This window comes from Balaenoptera musculus, chromosome 3, assembly GCF_009873245.2.
Source record: "Balaenoptera musculus isolate JJ_BM4_2016_0621 chromosome 3, mBalMus1.pri.v3, whole genome shotgun sequence".
In the NCBI taxonomy this organism is placed as follows: Eukaryota; Metazoa; Chordata; class Mammalia; order Artiodactyla; family Balaenopteridae; genus Balaenoptera; species Balaenoptera musculus.
In genome coordinates, this window is record NC_045787.1 from 106394652 (window position 1) to 106411978 (window position 17327).

Sequence of the window (17327 nt, forward strand, 5' to 3'; positions counted from 1 at the left end):
TTTTTATTTGTGAGCTAATCTTAAGTCAGCTTTCCTGTGGGAATTTTATGTTTACTGAGATGATATCATAGTGATATTTCATTTATTTTTACTTAACTGACAAGGAAATCCCTAATCCTTGTATGATCCCCAAATTGTAGGATCAATTTGTACATTACATTCATGGTTTAGTATTCTTGTGGCTTCACACCTATGTATGATGGTGGCTTGGAGTTTTGATTTGTTTATCGAGTCTTTTCTAGCATACCCAGAATTTATTTTGAGCCAGAGTTCCTTGCTGCTTTCCTGCATATGGATTTTTAAAGTTATTTTCAAGTATGTTTGAAAGTCATTAACAGCAGCTATTCCAGGCTTTCTGATTTGTGTATGGATCTCAGTTCCTTACTCACTAATACCTGTCACTGCAGATATTTTGAAACCACGCCCATTATTTAATAAGACTTGTATCTTATATGATACCCAGGCTCTGACAGCATTAACTCATGATCTTATCACTCCAGACTTGAATTGTTTTAAGCTTCATTCCTGTACCTGAGAATTGTTTTTACTTCAACCTTAGCTATACATTCAAAAATTTGTATATTACATATTATTTGGCATCTCTATGTGTTTTTCAGAAAAGGAGTCTCATTCTACGTGACATGAGAACATAAAAACAATATTTTAATGTCTAAACAATATTCTGCCTTATTTGACCACAGAGTTTCACCGTACTTTTCATTAAACTAATACCGTTTTTGTTGTCATTAGAAGTCACTTTTTTTCTTAGTATTCATAGAAACTGTACTGTTAAGAATGTTATAGGTTACTTAAACATTTAAGAGGATCTGGAAGTCTATTTTTAATTACTGTTATAACTATACTGATATTAGATGTATAACTTATATAACTGTACTTTTATAGTCCTAGATCATCATCTTGTCTTTTAATGGAACAGAGGCAGACAATTAGCAAACTAGTAAAGCAAGTTATTGTTTTAAAATATGTTCAAGGCCCAATTTGAATGTAATTGTTAAGTGGGTTTTACATTATCTGGGCATCATTATTAAAATATTATAAATTTTTTTTCAAATTCGTGGATGAAATACATTTGATTCTTCTAAATTATATTTTTTATTTAAGGCCCTGCATTGAATCACATTTTATATTAGTCTTTCTATGCATTTCCTTTAAAGTACCCCTTACTGAGAATGTACCAAATACAGTGTTGATGCAGGGATGTACTACAGGGCCTGCACATTTAAGGAACATAAGCGTCCCTCTGTCAGTAACATCAGCTCATAAGCAATTTTTAAGCTTTTCCCTGATCAGTCCTTTGTTCAGGAATTCTACCCCCCAACTTCCACTTCCTTTCCCTGGCTCACCTCTGCCCACTCAATGATACCGCCAAGCTATTTCCCTCTCTAAAAGCCTTTCCTGCTTTGATTTCCCCTATTCAGTGTCTTTTGTAAGTTATTCTCCCATAATATCCTACGTACATCTTTATGTCGCAGAACATTTTTTAAATGGGTGTTTGTGTGGCTCAGGCTCCTGAAAGCAGTGCTCAGCATGTATTCATTTTTGTACCTTGGGGACCTGTCCCACATTACATTACATTAGGCCTCAAGAAATAATAGGACTCATAGGTAAAAACTTAGCTCATAGGGTGCAATCATAAGATAAATAACTTACCTAGGATTATGCAGTATTTTGTGCCAGGAAAGCCAGGATTTTGAACTGAGGTGGTTTAGCTAGTGTTTAAAGGCAGCAGTTTGGGAGCTGGACAACTTACTTTTGGTAGGATACGTCCATTTGATCACATTAAAAACTCTGATATCCTGATTAGGCCGTTGTTGTAACATGTATCCTGTAGGGTTTTAGAAGTTTCTGATCATCTTGATGAGGTGTATCATATCAGGTCCAGGATAGTGTGTTTTGTTTTCAGATGAGAGATTCTCTTGACTCCTGGTGCATGATTTGATTCATTTTTAGATGACAAATTAGAAGTTGTTTTGGTTTCCTTTGTGTTTTCAGAATTTCTACATTAAAAGAGGGCTTTAAAAAGCGTCTGTATTATAGCTATCTTTAAATAACAGCTGTGTTAAATCCTTTCCCCTCCTAACCTCTACCCCTTATTATAATAGGAAACATGTGGGTTCTTGAAAGGACCTGAAAAGCATGGGCTTTTAAACAGAATAATGCAAGTCATTTAAATTAGTCATGGTTACAATTATTCTCCATAACTTTTAAGTCAAAGAAAATCTCCTCGGTGTGCCAAATGTAAGAACAATGAAATTCAAACTTATCAGAAACTTAGTTGAAGATTTTGACTTTACATTTCAGTGAAAGAAGAATAGCAGTAGAGGGTCGTTTTTGGTTGTTAAATTACACCTTGATCTAGAAGACATTGTATTAATTACTATTCAAATTTCATAAACATGATTATCGTATTTATGTCTTTAATTTTCTTACTATAAAACTATTATAAACACTTACATGAATTTGGAAAATGGGAAAAAAGGGAGAAAAGTTACCCACAATCTCTTCACATAACACAGTTGCTGTAAACAATTTAGCATATTTATGTGGTCTTTTGGTTTTCCTATGAAAATGTGGTGATTTGGATTTTTTAACACTTAGTTGTGATCATTCCTCTTTGTCAATATGTATTCATCATTTTTGAATTTTATTTTATATAAATTTATATTTTACAGTATAAAATATGTCTTGTATATTATAAATTATCATTTTTACCACCATATGTTTTTATATGACCACACAGTAGTCATTGATTTCCCATAAACTGGTGAAGAATTTAGGGCTCCCAGAGAGGTCACTGTTCATTCTTTCTCTTCCCCTGTACCACAGGGCTGGTGCTGAGAAGATACCAAAGTTGTACACCTTCTGCATTCCTCTTACTTCCCACTGTTGCTTCTAAATCAAAATCTCTCTTGCCCTCATATAAAAACTCAGCATTTGAAGCTGAAGCTTGAGCTTTACCATCATGTCCCTCACTGTCACTGTGATTGATCCATCTCCTTGATTCTCACTCACATTTCCTATGGATGTTGGCCACCTCTCCCACCTAAGTTCTTTGTGATCATGTGCAATTTCATGTTCATGGTATCAGTCCCCCCAACACTACTTAATTATTCTTTGACCTCAGCCTCTACCTCTGCCCTTCTTTACTCTCATGGCAATACCTAATCATGTCATGGAATTTCAGCTCTGAAATCTAAAAATCCCTAAATCTATCTCTTATCACAGTCTCCAATACTTTTTTTGGAAAGTGTCTGTTCTTTTACCTCCATTCTCCTGACCACTGTATTCATTTCTCCCAAGTATCAGGCTCTGACTTAATTGCCTTTACAAGGTCTATCCCTTCTCTCACTCTCAGTTTTACTGCCAACTCTTACACCCTAGGATTCTTCCTTTATACCCGATCTACAAAATCTCAGCTCTCTTTCCTATTTCTCTCGGTTGCTATTTCCAATAGCCATCCACCTTTGACCCATGCATCAGATGACATTGCCTCCTTTTTCACTTAGACACACAAGAATATTAGAAATTAAGTTCCTTAACTTAACAAGCTATATCTTTCAAAGTCCTTACGGCAGTCATCTCCATTGTGAAACTGTAAACATTCCTATTAAAGTCAGCAGGGAAAACACGGAGCTCAATACCACACATATTTCAACAGTATGTTGAAAATCCTAGCCAATGTAGTAACATTACAGAAAAATATGGAAAAAATATGTAAGTATACAACAAAAAGAATAATATAGAAAATAAAAGAATTTAAAACAAGTGACAATACTATTTTTATTTGGGAACAGTATATTTGAATGGGTATGGGAGAAGAAATGTAAAACTTATTAAAGTGGCTAAATTTGATATGTACTGGTTCATGTAGCAAAGGGATATATGACATGATGACAACCCACATTGGCTGAATTTTAATCTGCATATGGTGATGGAATTATTTTAGTTGTGGTGAAAAACGTGGTGAAATATATGGGCATTCTAAAGGAAATTTTGTACCAAACAGTGGTCATCAGCATGCTAATTATAGTTGAGCTTGATTTAGAATTTTTGCAGAACGTTTAATCTCAAATTATATATTTTTTAAAAATCTTAAAATGCTCAAGAGAATTTTAATATCCTTTTAAGAGGAGATACTTTTCTTTCACCCTCCATCTCTCCCTTCCTTCTTTCTTCCTTCCTTCTTCCGTTCAATTATGACACAAGTTCAGTTACTCCTAAATCTTAGTTTTCCGTTTTTTGTTGTTTTAGTAAGTACCTGATTTAGCACTCCTAAAATTCACACTACGTTTAAGAATTTTTTAAAGTTTTTATTTCACTTATCGTTTAATGGAACTAGATAAGAACATGTTTTTCTCCTCTTTCTCTTCTTCTCCCTTCTGTTTATTACTACCTTCATCTTTCCTTCCCACTTTATCTTGATTTAACCCTGGAATAATTTCAGTTGCCTTAATAAGCCAAATGAAGTAGGTCTTATCATCTCTCTATTCATTCATTCATCCATCCATCCACCCATCCATTAATAGAGAAGTTATTCATCTATTTGTGGATTTGAAATGTCTATAAGATCTATTTTAATTTCTAAATACTTAGAGAAAATAACATATGTATATTTAATCTCTTGGCTGTTTCTTCCTGTAGTTATATGTTTTAAATAACCTGTTTATACTACATTTTGCTTAACAAATATATCTTCATTTGTCTGATAGGCCAGTGGATACCAGGCCTTGACATTCAACATGAAGGTTTGAAAGAGTAGTTTAGGATAAACTTTGAACTAATCTCCATTTTCAACCCTCCAGCAGTGCCTCTCCTCAAACCTTGTGTGCCTCAGTCTTGAGCCTCTCTGAGGTTCTACCAGGCTCATAAAATCCTTCTCTCCTGTCATGTGGGCTGTGGCTCCACTAAATCAGTCCGTGTTCCTTCATGAATCTTCTCTTTCCAAAACCTGGGCAAGGTGGTTTATTGTTTTATTTAAATTTAATTATTCCTTACCATTATTCTTTAAGTTTCTGGAGAAAAAAAGTCACAAGCATTCAGCTAACCATCTTTAATTAGGGGCAACTCTGCTCTAAATTGTAATCAGAAGCAAAATAAAATTAGCTGGTAAATGTATTCATCTTTGGTAGTCATGTGATCTTTTGCAAATCATTTTACCTGTCCTGGCTTTAATTTTTTCATAAAATGAGCTTACATGTATTTTATAAGGATATGAGAATTAGAGAACATACAATTAATTCAAAAAATAACAATTTTTTTTTATAGCAAGTAACTTTTGTTACTTGAAGATACATTAAAACATACTCTTGGAAGATTATAGTTCCTTGTATTAAATGATATTTATTCAGGAGTATATCTGAATTAGTAAAATAGTACATAAATCTTTGACTAAAGAGTATTAGTGATTTCAGGTGTTATCCTCTTTACTAATAATTTAAACCAAAAGATCAAATGTCTTGCTGAAATTTTTGTCTTAAATAATATTTCAGTATCATGTACTCCATGGTCAGATCATCTTATTAGCTAAAAATTTTCAAAGGAAACATTTTCAGTTTTCCAAGTACCATAGATAGTTTTTATGTTACATTAGTTAAAATGATATTTCATAAAATAAAATTTCAAAATTTTATTAACTAAAAATATAAATGTGAGTTCAAGAATCTTATAAATGTAGTTTATTTTAGGGTATTTCTTTGAAACTAGGTTTCAAGAATTGAAAAATATTTAAATAATCATTGCTTTTTCATTTACATTTTCTAAGTTGTAACTGTTTATCTTACATGACAATGAAAAGTGGTATTTATAAAATGTATGTTTATGGTATGCCTTTTGAGAACTGTATAATTGATAAAATAATTTCATCTAAAATATAAAATTGAAAAGAATATTAACAGTTTATTGAGTGACATATACATATGCATTTTCTCCTGAAATTGTTTTTAGGGGCTGGATATCACAGTTTAATATTGACATATTTGGGGGGGAACCCTATCATTTTTCTTTTCTTCTATTAATACCAAGCACAAATATTTGCATTTTAATTCTGACATTTGATAATTAACGTTTGTGTTTTCTAGGTATAGCTTACTTGAGTGGAATGTGTAGTGAAAAGAGAAAATGTATTATTGCTGAAGACAATGGCCTGAACCTTGCATTTACAATTGCTCATGAAATGGGCCACAAGTAAGTAAGAATCCTGGCTATGCTAATATATTAGCACGTACATTTGTAATCTGAGTTATTGAATTACATGCATATCTTTTCATTTTTTGCTTTGAGCCTAAGTTTTTTTAAATTAGGTAAACGAGGAGGCAGAGAAGATCATTTAAATTTGAAGAGTGTCTTCTGGTTGTTGTAACCATTCCTGATACTCTGAATGAAATCTTACTACATTATTAAAATCCTCATCAGGACAATCGTTACATGGCACATGATTCATTTCACTCGCATTTCCAAATGATATAAACCTTGTAATAATCATGACACTACACAGCTGTGCATTATTCAAGCATCCAAGGAAAACACTATGCACAAGTAAAAATAGTTCCAGCTTCTAATAGTACCTGTTTGTTATTATCCACTACAGAGCAAAGGAATTAATCTGTACAGTTTAGGAGTAATGCATCTGGAAGAGAATTAAACTGGACACACAATTCATGTGTAATGAACATTAAGTACGTCTCAGGCATAATTCTAAGTAAGCACTTTACATAAATTATTTCACTTAAAACTCACAAAAAGCAGGGATTTCATTTTACAGATAATAAAAATAGCAATAATAATTAGTGGTAGCAACACTTATATAGCACTTACTATGTGCCAGGCACATTTCTACATGCTTTATGTATCCCCACAGCGTTCTTGTCAGGTAGACTGTAAGAGTACCCATCTTATACGGGAGAAAACTGAAGTACAGAGAGGTTAATTTACCCTCCCAAAGTTATAAAAATACTATGATGGAGGAAGGATTTGAACTCAAGTCATCTAACTCAGGTCATACTGTTCTGAATTTCTTCATTAAGTTGTCTACTATCTTTGGACCTTGGATTCCTCATCAATAAAATGGGGATAATAATCTGTGTTATGAGGTTGGTTTGGGATTCAAATGACATAAGAAATAGACACATATTTACAGGAAATACATTATAGTAGAATGGTGTGAGTTAGGGAATCAGACTTAATTTTGACTGTAGGCTTCTCTACATGCTAGCAGTATCAGCAGTACAGATGAAAAGTATTTTAATTGAACTCAGATTTACTGAAGTCCTACTCAGGGAGGTGATCTTTATGGAGACCTCTTTGGTCAAAGACATATTTAGTTTGGCCAGCAGTGTTTCAAAAATTGAATCAGTTGCCAACATTAAAAAGTATAAGTTTGACATGAAAATTCAAATTTCCAGACCTGGCAACATTAGACTCACAGTCCCATATGGCAGCCATTCCTTGGAGTTGAGTAGCGTCTGTACCATTTAGGCTGGGCCCATCTTTCCCAGCTCATCACAGGCGGCAGCACTCTGCTATCGTGCACCCAGCTGACTTCGTTTTCATTATATACCTGGACTCTGTAGACAGTTGCGTAAACTTGTGTTGGCAGTGGAATTTGACTGGTAAAGGAAAACTTAGACAAAAACTTATATACCACATAACGGTGTTTGTTTAAAAAAGCCCTTTTTATTAGAGTAAACTGAAGTATAGGAAAATAATCAAGTCATAATTATACAGCCCTATGAATTATCAAAAATTGAATGCACCCATGTACCCATAACCTAGTCCAAGAAATAGGATATTATCAGCAGGGATTGATTTTTGATGTCACTGTTTTCAGATGTGTAGGTACACTTTCATTTTCTCCCATGCAGGATTTCAGTAGTCATTCAAGTGCTCTAGAATATATGAGGAGTTTGTTATTTGAAAAAGAAACAAGAAAAGATAAATACACTTTAAAATCATTATCCTTTAGGGAAAGTATGCAATACAATGACCTCATTCAGTATTTCACACCAAGAATCATAGGATTTAGATTCTTAATTCCAATACAGTTTTCATAATTTAAAGATGTTTCAGTTTAATCAAAATAGGAAAAACCACATGTATCATTTGAATGAAAAATGCTGACAATAATGTTTAGAGGCGAGAAAAAGTTATTGTTAAAAATATTTTAAGACAGTGCATATTAATCATAAATACAATTTCTATAAATTAAATGTAAGTTTCTGAATAATTAAAATTTTTACTTCAGCCATGCATTAACAGTTTGGTAGACAAGCTGAGTATCTTTTTATGAAACAGACATTAAATAATTTTGTCAAGTACCCTGAATACTAGAGGGTTCACTTTAAAAAGAAATTTTAGAGTTTAAAAGCAATTTCTTTTAAACTAATTTCTTCAGTCTGTGTTATATTCTAAAACATAGGAAAAACAGTAATTAAAGGAACCAACCACAGTACAAGTTGCTTCATTAATATGCAAAGACTCGGTCAAGAACCTACAACTACTTAAACAAAAAACTAAATGATATAATTTAAGGAAAGGCCACTTCAGCTTTATGTAGTAGAAACATTGGTTTATGACCAGGAACTCAGGTTGGAATGGCTAAAATGGTAGTAAAATATTATTTTATTTGACTTTTATAGAGCTGTACCCAAAATCAATAGAGATGTGCCAAAGGTATGTGTAATGCTTGATGGATTAATACCAGGACATGTGATATATGTTGAACTACTTAGCTGCTAAAAATTCTCCTTACCAGTAAGCAATATTTGTCTCAAAAGTAGAGGCTAAAATTTTTCTTGCTGCTAGATAGTGGGAGACAATAGCAGTGAGAGTAATGGTGTCTTCATAAAGAACAAACAAACAGCAGGAAGTTCATCCATATAAATTACATCATCATCATCCAGTGTAAGATAAAAAGCACAATGAAACAAAAATATAGGAAGAGGAAATAAAAAACAATGTTCATATACACATAGCTTCTCACATAGGGAAAGTTTTCATAGATGTTAGAGAAGTATATTTATGGATTCTATGTGCATGTGTGCGCACACACACACACACACACACACACACACACACACACACACACACACACACACACACACACACACACACCCCAACAGAGCTCTTTTACTTAGAGGTATAATTAAGATTCAGCTACTTAAGTGAAGCTACTTAATTCTTATTTTTTTTGCTTTTTGGATTTCTTTCTTTTTTTGGTTATAATTTCTTCCAATATATTCAATATATTTCCTGTAGGCAGAAATGGATTGTTTAATTTTTCAACCCACAGTTTAAGAAAGGCAGAATGATTTTATCTGAACTTGTCAATTCAAGAATACATTTATAATTACACATGAAATGATTCTAAATTGATTTGAGTGTATTTATGATTGTTGCCTTGAATTTGATCTCTAGAAATTCCCAGAGCAACTCCACGTATAGCTGGAAAAGTCAATATGGGCCACCAAGTAATAAAACTGTCTCTTGAGGGGGGTGAGAATTTAAGTAATTGAAGTGAACAAAAATATCCTTCTTTTACTATTGCAAAAGAATCTTATGTAATGTCTGCAAAAATATATTAAAATTTTCCTTAGAGAAATTACCAATTAAAAATCTTATATGTAATTATATACAAAAGTGTGAGTTAGAATCCATAGCAAGAAAGAGGAAATAAATGATTTATACCAATATTTTATGATTCCTTTCCAAAATTATTTTTCTTTCTAAATGATAGGTCAGGGGAGTGATTATTTTTCTTATAACCAAAAATTTCAACAATAGAATGTTTTTATTGGTATTTAGTGGTTTTATACTCATGAAATACAGATAGGACTTTCATTAATTTACTGTGATGAAGGCTAAAACTTTATTTTTATAAATAAAATACCTTATGAAATTGTTCATAACTTTGACAGGGTTTGTGAATACATATGTATACACATATTCACTATATTTTATATGTCTTATATCACCTTTATGAACAAAATTTCTTAAAGTAAGAGATTATACTTTGATTTCAAGCTATAATTTATTATTAATATATTAATTGTGGTTACATTACTGTGCGTGGGGAGAGAGTCCCCAAGACCACCCTCAGGTTCAATGATTTGCTAGAAGGACTCATAAAATTCAGCCAAGCTGTTTTACTCATAATGATAGTTTATTACAGTAAAAGGATATAGATTAAAATCAGCAAAGGAAAAAGGCACATAGGGCAGGGTCCAGGGGACACCTGGCGCAAGCTCCCACTTGTCCTCTTCTAGTGGAGTTGTACAGGCAATGCTTAATTCTCTCAATAATAATGTCTGAGAGCACGCACATTATACTGCCAACTAGAGAAGCTAACCCGGGCCTTGGTACTCAGGGTTTTTAGTGGAATTTAGTCACGTAGGCATGGCTGACCACCTATTCCCTACAGAGGTCAAGCTGTTCTAAGTCCCCCACCACAAATCATATTTTTAGTATTAACTATGGGACATGTCCCAGGGCCCCCAAGTAAACAAAGATACTTTTTTATTAGGCAGGATATTTCAAGAGCTTAGAGTTAGCTCTGAGGAGCAAGGCAAGTCCCAGACCTTTGTTTAGAATATGCAGGTTTGGGACCACAGAAACTTGTGGAGTTAACTCTCAGCTGCACAATTACACAGTATTTTTAAAGTTTTAGAATATCATATTTATATTAGGTTACTAAAGGCTATCTAATAACAATTTAAAAGTCTTCTTTTATTATCAGACATTGTACTAAACAGTTTATTCATATCTAATCCAATCTCACAGAAGTCTTGAACTAAGTATTATCATCTTTTTACAGATGAGGAAACTGAAGCTAATAGAGATTACTTTTTCAGGAGTTCTTCTGATGTTAAGGACATTCTTTTTTGATCAAATATATTGTTAAGATCTTCCTAGTTCTCTTAGTTTAATCTTGTCTTTTAAAGTTTTTGACCTGCAGACTGTTTTTTAGTAGTCAAATCTCATATTATTTTTTCTATAGTTTTTTGCAATTGGAAGTGCTTCCTCATTCTACAATTAGGAAAATATTTTTGTCTAGTTGTTTTCTGTTTCCTTCCCCTCCCGCTCTCTCTCTCTCGTCTCTCTTTATTGCCATATAACACTTGAAGGTCATCTAGAATCTACTTTAGTGTATGTAGTACAATTCTCTCCACTGAATTTGATTTTCTCATTAGCTGCTCAATAACTGATCTTATATTGGAAATGTGGTCTCTGATGAGGTAAGGAGCTATGCCAGAATATAGCACATTGCTCGCTTTGTTGAAAAAGTCTTGAAATTTAAAAAAAAATCAGTTGAACTAAACTGTGTGCTTAATGATGTAGCTGATTTACATTCTAGTGCCAGCCGCTTATCTAGTTACAAATCTGTAAAAAAAAGAGTTCACCTTCTGGCAGCCATTGCCCAGACCACACTTTGAGTAGCCCTGTTACATAACAGTTATTCACTCTAAGTCAGTATTACATAGGAGTCACATTTGGTTGCCAGAGAGAGGAATGTTTTTATTTTTAGCCTGAAAGGCGGTTTTTATTTGAATTGTTTATCTCTGTCCTCATATATTCTGTGCAGTCCTTTTAGACATAAATTCTGTGATACAATCCATTGCAAATAATAAAAGTTGTTCTTTTGTACACATTTTTAGTGATATTTTAGATTTGTTTGTTATATAAATGTGTGTGTGTGTATGTACCATATATACATATCACATACTTTTTCCTTTAGGGCCACAAATAATTCAGCCCTCTCTGTGAATTCCAACTAAAAGTAAAATAAACCCTTTAATATCGGGTAAGCTTTTACTAAAACTTAGCCCCAGGTCTTAGATATTATAAAATACATACATTATTATGGAAATAATAATTTGAAAGATAATTGTTAGTAACATAATCCTGTGAGTATTTTTCTGACCTTGCTGTATCTGGAGATTTATTGGGCAGCAAAACTTTACACTGACTTAGCACATTGCGACCAAAGACTTCTGCTCCCACCTGAGGAAGGCAGTAATATTAGCTTTACTTTAGGGATGATGCTTGCCAAAGCTCACACAGCTAATAAGTGACTGAGTGGATGTTCAAAGTCAAGTCTGTCCAAATCCAAAGCCCATGTTGTTAATTACTGTGCTCTGTCAGAAATGAGGATGGGTACTTCTAACTCACTTAACTTACTTCTGGGCTGGCTCTTTATTATCTATCCCCAACCTCATGTCTTCAGCCATACTTCACACTATGCTCCCTCTCATTCTCAGCACTGCAGCCACATTAGCGTTCTTACCGTGTTTCTAATGTACCATGGTTCTTCACACTGCAGGACATTGGCACATGCTACACCCTCTACCTTACAAGGATGGGAACATCTTTGAGTAATTATCTCCTACTGATCATAATTCACACATCTTATCAATAACCATTTCCTATGGGATGTGTTCTGTGTAGGTCAGTCTATTAAACACCTAATGCCACCATCTCTTTATAAATGTGTATTCATTCATCTCTTCATAGGCTTTAAGCTCCCAGGGGTAATGAACCATGCCTATTTTTTATTATCATAAGATTCCTAATCCATTTGATAGTGCTCGGTACATACTAGGCAAATGATAAACATGTGTTAAATAAGTGAATTTTTTAATATAGTAATTATCTTAGTAAAATATTCTTATGTGTAGAAAGTCAATGAAATTTTATTATAGAAAAGGTGCTGTATGCACACTCAAATTGTTTAGAGCATTTTTAGCTATTGTGTGAAACTTTTAATAAGTTATTAGGTAAAGTTTTATTAAAATAATATCATGGGTTTTTAAAATTAATTTATTTATTTATTTATTTTTGGCTGTTTTGGGTCTTCGTTGCTGTGCACAGGCTTTCTCTAGTTGCGGCAAGCGGGGGCTCTAGGACGTGTGGGCTTTAGTAGTTGTGGCACACAGGCTCAGTAGTTATGGCTCGCAGGCTCTAGAGCACAGGCTCAATAGTCGTGGTGCACGGGCTTAGTTGTTCCGCGGCATGTGGCATCTTCCTGGACCAGGGCTTGAACCCGTGTCCCCTGCATTGGCAGGTGGATTATTAACCCCTGTGCCACCAGGGAAGTCCCCATGTGTTTTTAAATATACCCAAGGCTACATGGAGTGAGACTTTATTCCAGCATGCACATGCAGAAATGATTCCCCACACCCTAGAAGTGCTCCCCCCTGAGGTCTTCCTATCACAGTAAGTGGAAGCTCCATCCTTCCAGTTACTCAGCCAAACACCATGAAACTGTCCTTGAGCCCTCTCTGTTTCTCGCTCTCAACATTCTATTCATCAGCTGTTGACTCCACCTTCATAATACATCCAGAATCTGATTACTTCTCGCTAATTCTCCTGCTACCACTCTGGGACAAGCCAATATCACTTCTCACCTGGATTATTACAGTGGCCTCGTAAATGATCTTTACTTTTCATCCCTTGCCTCCTACAGCCTGTTTTCAATTCAGAGCCAGGGAGAGTCTTCTAAAACAAAGCAAATTGCCTGACTTCTTTGCTTAAAATCTTCCAGTAGCTTCCTATTGCACTGGTAAAATTCCCAGCCCTTAAAATGTCCCGCAAGACCTTACACAGTCTAGCCTCCTTCACTTCCAGCCTACCATTTCCCTCCTTACTAAGAGGGTTCTAGATGCATCAGCCTCTTTTCTGTAACTCAAACACATGAAGCAAACATCTACCTCAAACCCTGTACCTTTTGCTTTTCCTTCTGCCTGTAATGTTCTTCTCCAGAACAGCCACATGGCTGTCTGTTTTTCTTCTTTAGTTCTCTGCTCAAGTGTCACCTTAGTGAGGCCTTTCTGATAACATGTCTTACAAATGTAAATATAATCACAGCCCCAGCTTATCCTTCTCTGCCTACTTTAATTTTCTTCATAAAATGTTTCCAGTTCAGCTGTGTATCTATCTGTCCACCTGTGTATCTATCAATCTATCTGTATGTATATGATGAATTCTTGACTCCTTAGTTCACTATTGTATTCCCAACCTCTAGAACAGTAGTACTTGCATACTTGGCACATAGTATGTACTTTTATTTAATAAATTTATTACTAAAAATGTAGAATATATAACCTCCTAAGCCGTGTAGAACAGCTGAATATATGAAAGTACTAATTGTCTAGTAGAAATGAATAAAATATTCTGCTTGAGGAAATCAATTGTTTTATCTAAGTAATAAGTTTGCATTTACTGTCACATTAAAAATTTACATTAGAATTAACATTATGATTTGGATTGATAGACATTGTAAGGACATTGAAATCTCCCCTCCCCATTTTAAATACCTGAAAATTCCAAAGAGAGATTTTTTAAATCAATAGTCAAGCTAAAGAGCCAGAAAGAAAAATTTTCACATACTAGATATAGAAGTAACCTATTGATATAAAAGAGATGAAATTTCTCACTCACAGGAGGCTAAGTCTTAATACTGGATTGAGGAGCTGAGGGTTTAATGTAGCCTGGTGAAAGGGAGCCAAAGCTTCACAGCCCCTTACACGGCAATGTGTATCTCCAGCCAGCTGGCAACAATTGGTTTGTTTGCTTCAGGACATGGAGTGAAAAAGAATCCATCAGAGTCTGGGATGAACCCTATTCTAATGGCATAGTTTCACAGCATAAAGGCAAACATTAACAAAACAGAGATACAACTACAATCATAGTGGGAGTTTTTAACACAGCTCTCTGAAACTGATAGATGAAGTGAACAGAAAGATCTATATGGAAGAGAAGAGATTTGAACAATTAAAAATATTGATCTATTGGGCAGATATAAAACCTACAGACAATTATAAAAGAACACCTGCTCTTTTAAAACATACTGGATAGTTAAAAAGAATGACCATATATTGTTTTATTCTACAAGTCTTAACAAATTTCAAAAAATGAATATACAGATGAATTTTTCTGATCATAATACAATTAAGTTAAACATCCAGTAACAAAAAAACTAAGAAATTTAGAAATTTACAAGCATACTTTTGAAAAACCCATAGATCAAAGGAGAAATCATTAGGGAAACCAGAATATTCTCAGGTTTAAACAATAACAAATATACTATTTAGAAAGTGTAGCTTGCAGATAAAATAGCACATAGAGGAAAATGAATAGCTTTAAATATACATAAAAATTTTATGATGAAATTAATGCCCTAAGTTTAAATGCCCTAAATTAAAATGTTAGAAAGATAGCAACAAAGTAAAAAAAACAGAAGAAATAATGAAGAGTAGAAACTAATGAAAAAGAAAAATGTGATAAATGTGAACAACAAAGCCAAAATTAAATATATGAAAATGCAAGTAAAATTGACAAAGATAGGATTGATAGAGAAAAACAGGCATAATTCAACAGTATTAGAAATGAGAAAAGGAGATGTAACACAGATACCAAAAACATTAAAAAGATACTAAGAAAATACACTAAATACTTTCATGGCAAAAAGCTACAAACAGATGAAATGGGAAAATTCTAAGAAAATGTAATGGAAGACATAAAGCTCTATAACTATTTAAAGAAATTGAATCAGCACTTTAGAATCTTTTCAAAGAAAACAGAAATTCACATAGCAATAGCTTCAAGGAAATTTAGAAAATCTAAATTTTCTAGAATGAAGGAACATCCTCAAACTCATTATTTGAGGCTAGCATTAATATAATATGAAAATCAATAAAGGACTATTATGAAGAAGCAAGTATCAATTATTTCGTATCTGAGAATGATGCAAAAATGGCAAAGAAACACTTTCAAAATAAAGCAGCACTGTATAAATAAACGAAGTTAATACAAGAGAATAAAGTTGACTTTATGTCTGTATAGCAAAGGTCATTTATCATTTAAAAATCTTAATCCCCACATTAACAGATTAATTAACAGATTCTGATTTTTTAAAAAATTTTTATTGGAGTATAGTTGCTTTACAATACTGTGTTAGTTTCTTCTGTACAGCAAACTGAATCAGCTATACGTATACATATATCCCCTCTTTTTTGGATTTCCTTCCCATTTAGGTCACTACAGAGCACTGAGTAGAGTTCCCTGTTCTATACAGTAGGTTCTCGTTAGTTATCTATTTTGTACATGGTATCAATAGTGTATATATGTCAATCCCAATCTCCCAATTCATCCCACCCTCCACCCTCCCCCTTGGTATCCATATGTTTGTTCTCTACGTCTGTGTCTATTTCTGCTTTGTAAATAAGATCGTCTATACCATATTTTTCAGATTCCACGTATATGTGTTAATATACAATATTTGTTTGTAATTAACAGAAAAATTACACTATCTCAGTAGATGCAGAAAAAAATCCAATAAAATAAAATTTACTCATGTAAATTTACCAAGAGAAATGGGAAACATGATTCTTAATTGTTAAGTATTAGAAACATCCTCTATAAAATTAATAAAATCACAAAGATCTCACTATATCTACTTCTATATATGTACTGGGGGTACAAACCGGTACAGCATGAGAGTAAAATAAATGAAAGATGTAGGGATGAGAATGGAAGAAACAAAGCTATTTTACTTTGCAAATGATATGATTGCCTACATAAAAACACAATATAATGCAAAGGTAAAGTATGGAATTAGTTGATGAGTATAGTAAGTCTATTGGGTATAAGATAAATATAAAAAACTGTCAACACAAAAATACAAAATATCATTAAAAAAGAGGATGCTGTTTACTGTAGCAATAGAAAACACAAAATACTTAAGAATAAATCCAACAAAAGACAGAAAAGCAAATACCCCTATTAAAATTCATTAAATCAAACCTGTATCAGTGGAAATATACCATGTTTGTGGATAAATGAAATATCTTACAGATGTCAGTTCTGCTGTACATATTTTAGAGGTTCATGGAAATTCCAATGATAAACTTTTATATAAGTTGGTAAATATTTCTAACATTTATATATAAGTACAAATAGCCAAAAATAGTCAAAACATTCTTGGAGAAGCTATGAAGCTGGAGGCAAAGGTAGAAGAGGATGAGGAGGAGAATAACGTGGGAATCTTTCTCTAACAGAAATGAAGACCTATCATGAGACTATAGTAACTAAGATCTTGACATTTATGCATATACTGACAGGCAATACAGTGAAATACAGAGTCATAAACAGGCCCATGCCTACTTGAAAACCTGACATCTGACCACGCTGTCATTGCAGACCAGTAAAGAAAGTTGACTGTTTATAAAAATGTGGTGGTACAATTGGTTTTCCACATGTATAAAAATAAAATTGAACACTTTCCTCAGCTCATTTCTAGAAATCAATTCCGGATA

The 17327-nt window shown here is 33.4% G+C and overlaps 1 protein-coding gene across 1 annotated transcript in view; it reads left to right on the forward strand.

The window, feature by feature from the left end:
• ADAMTS19 (ADAM metallopeptidase with thrombospondin type 1 motif 19) overlaps positions 1–17327 on the forward strand; it is a 288773-nt gene that overhangs the window by 131475 nt on the left and 139971 nt on the right. Inside the window, exon 8 of the mRNA XM_036845509.1 lies at positions 6099–6204. Coding sequence (XP_036701404.1) covers positions 6099–6204 — 106 coding nt within the window. The remainder of the gene's footprint in view (positions 1–6098; positions 6205–17327) is intronic.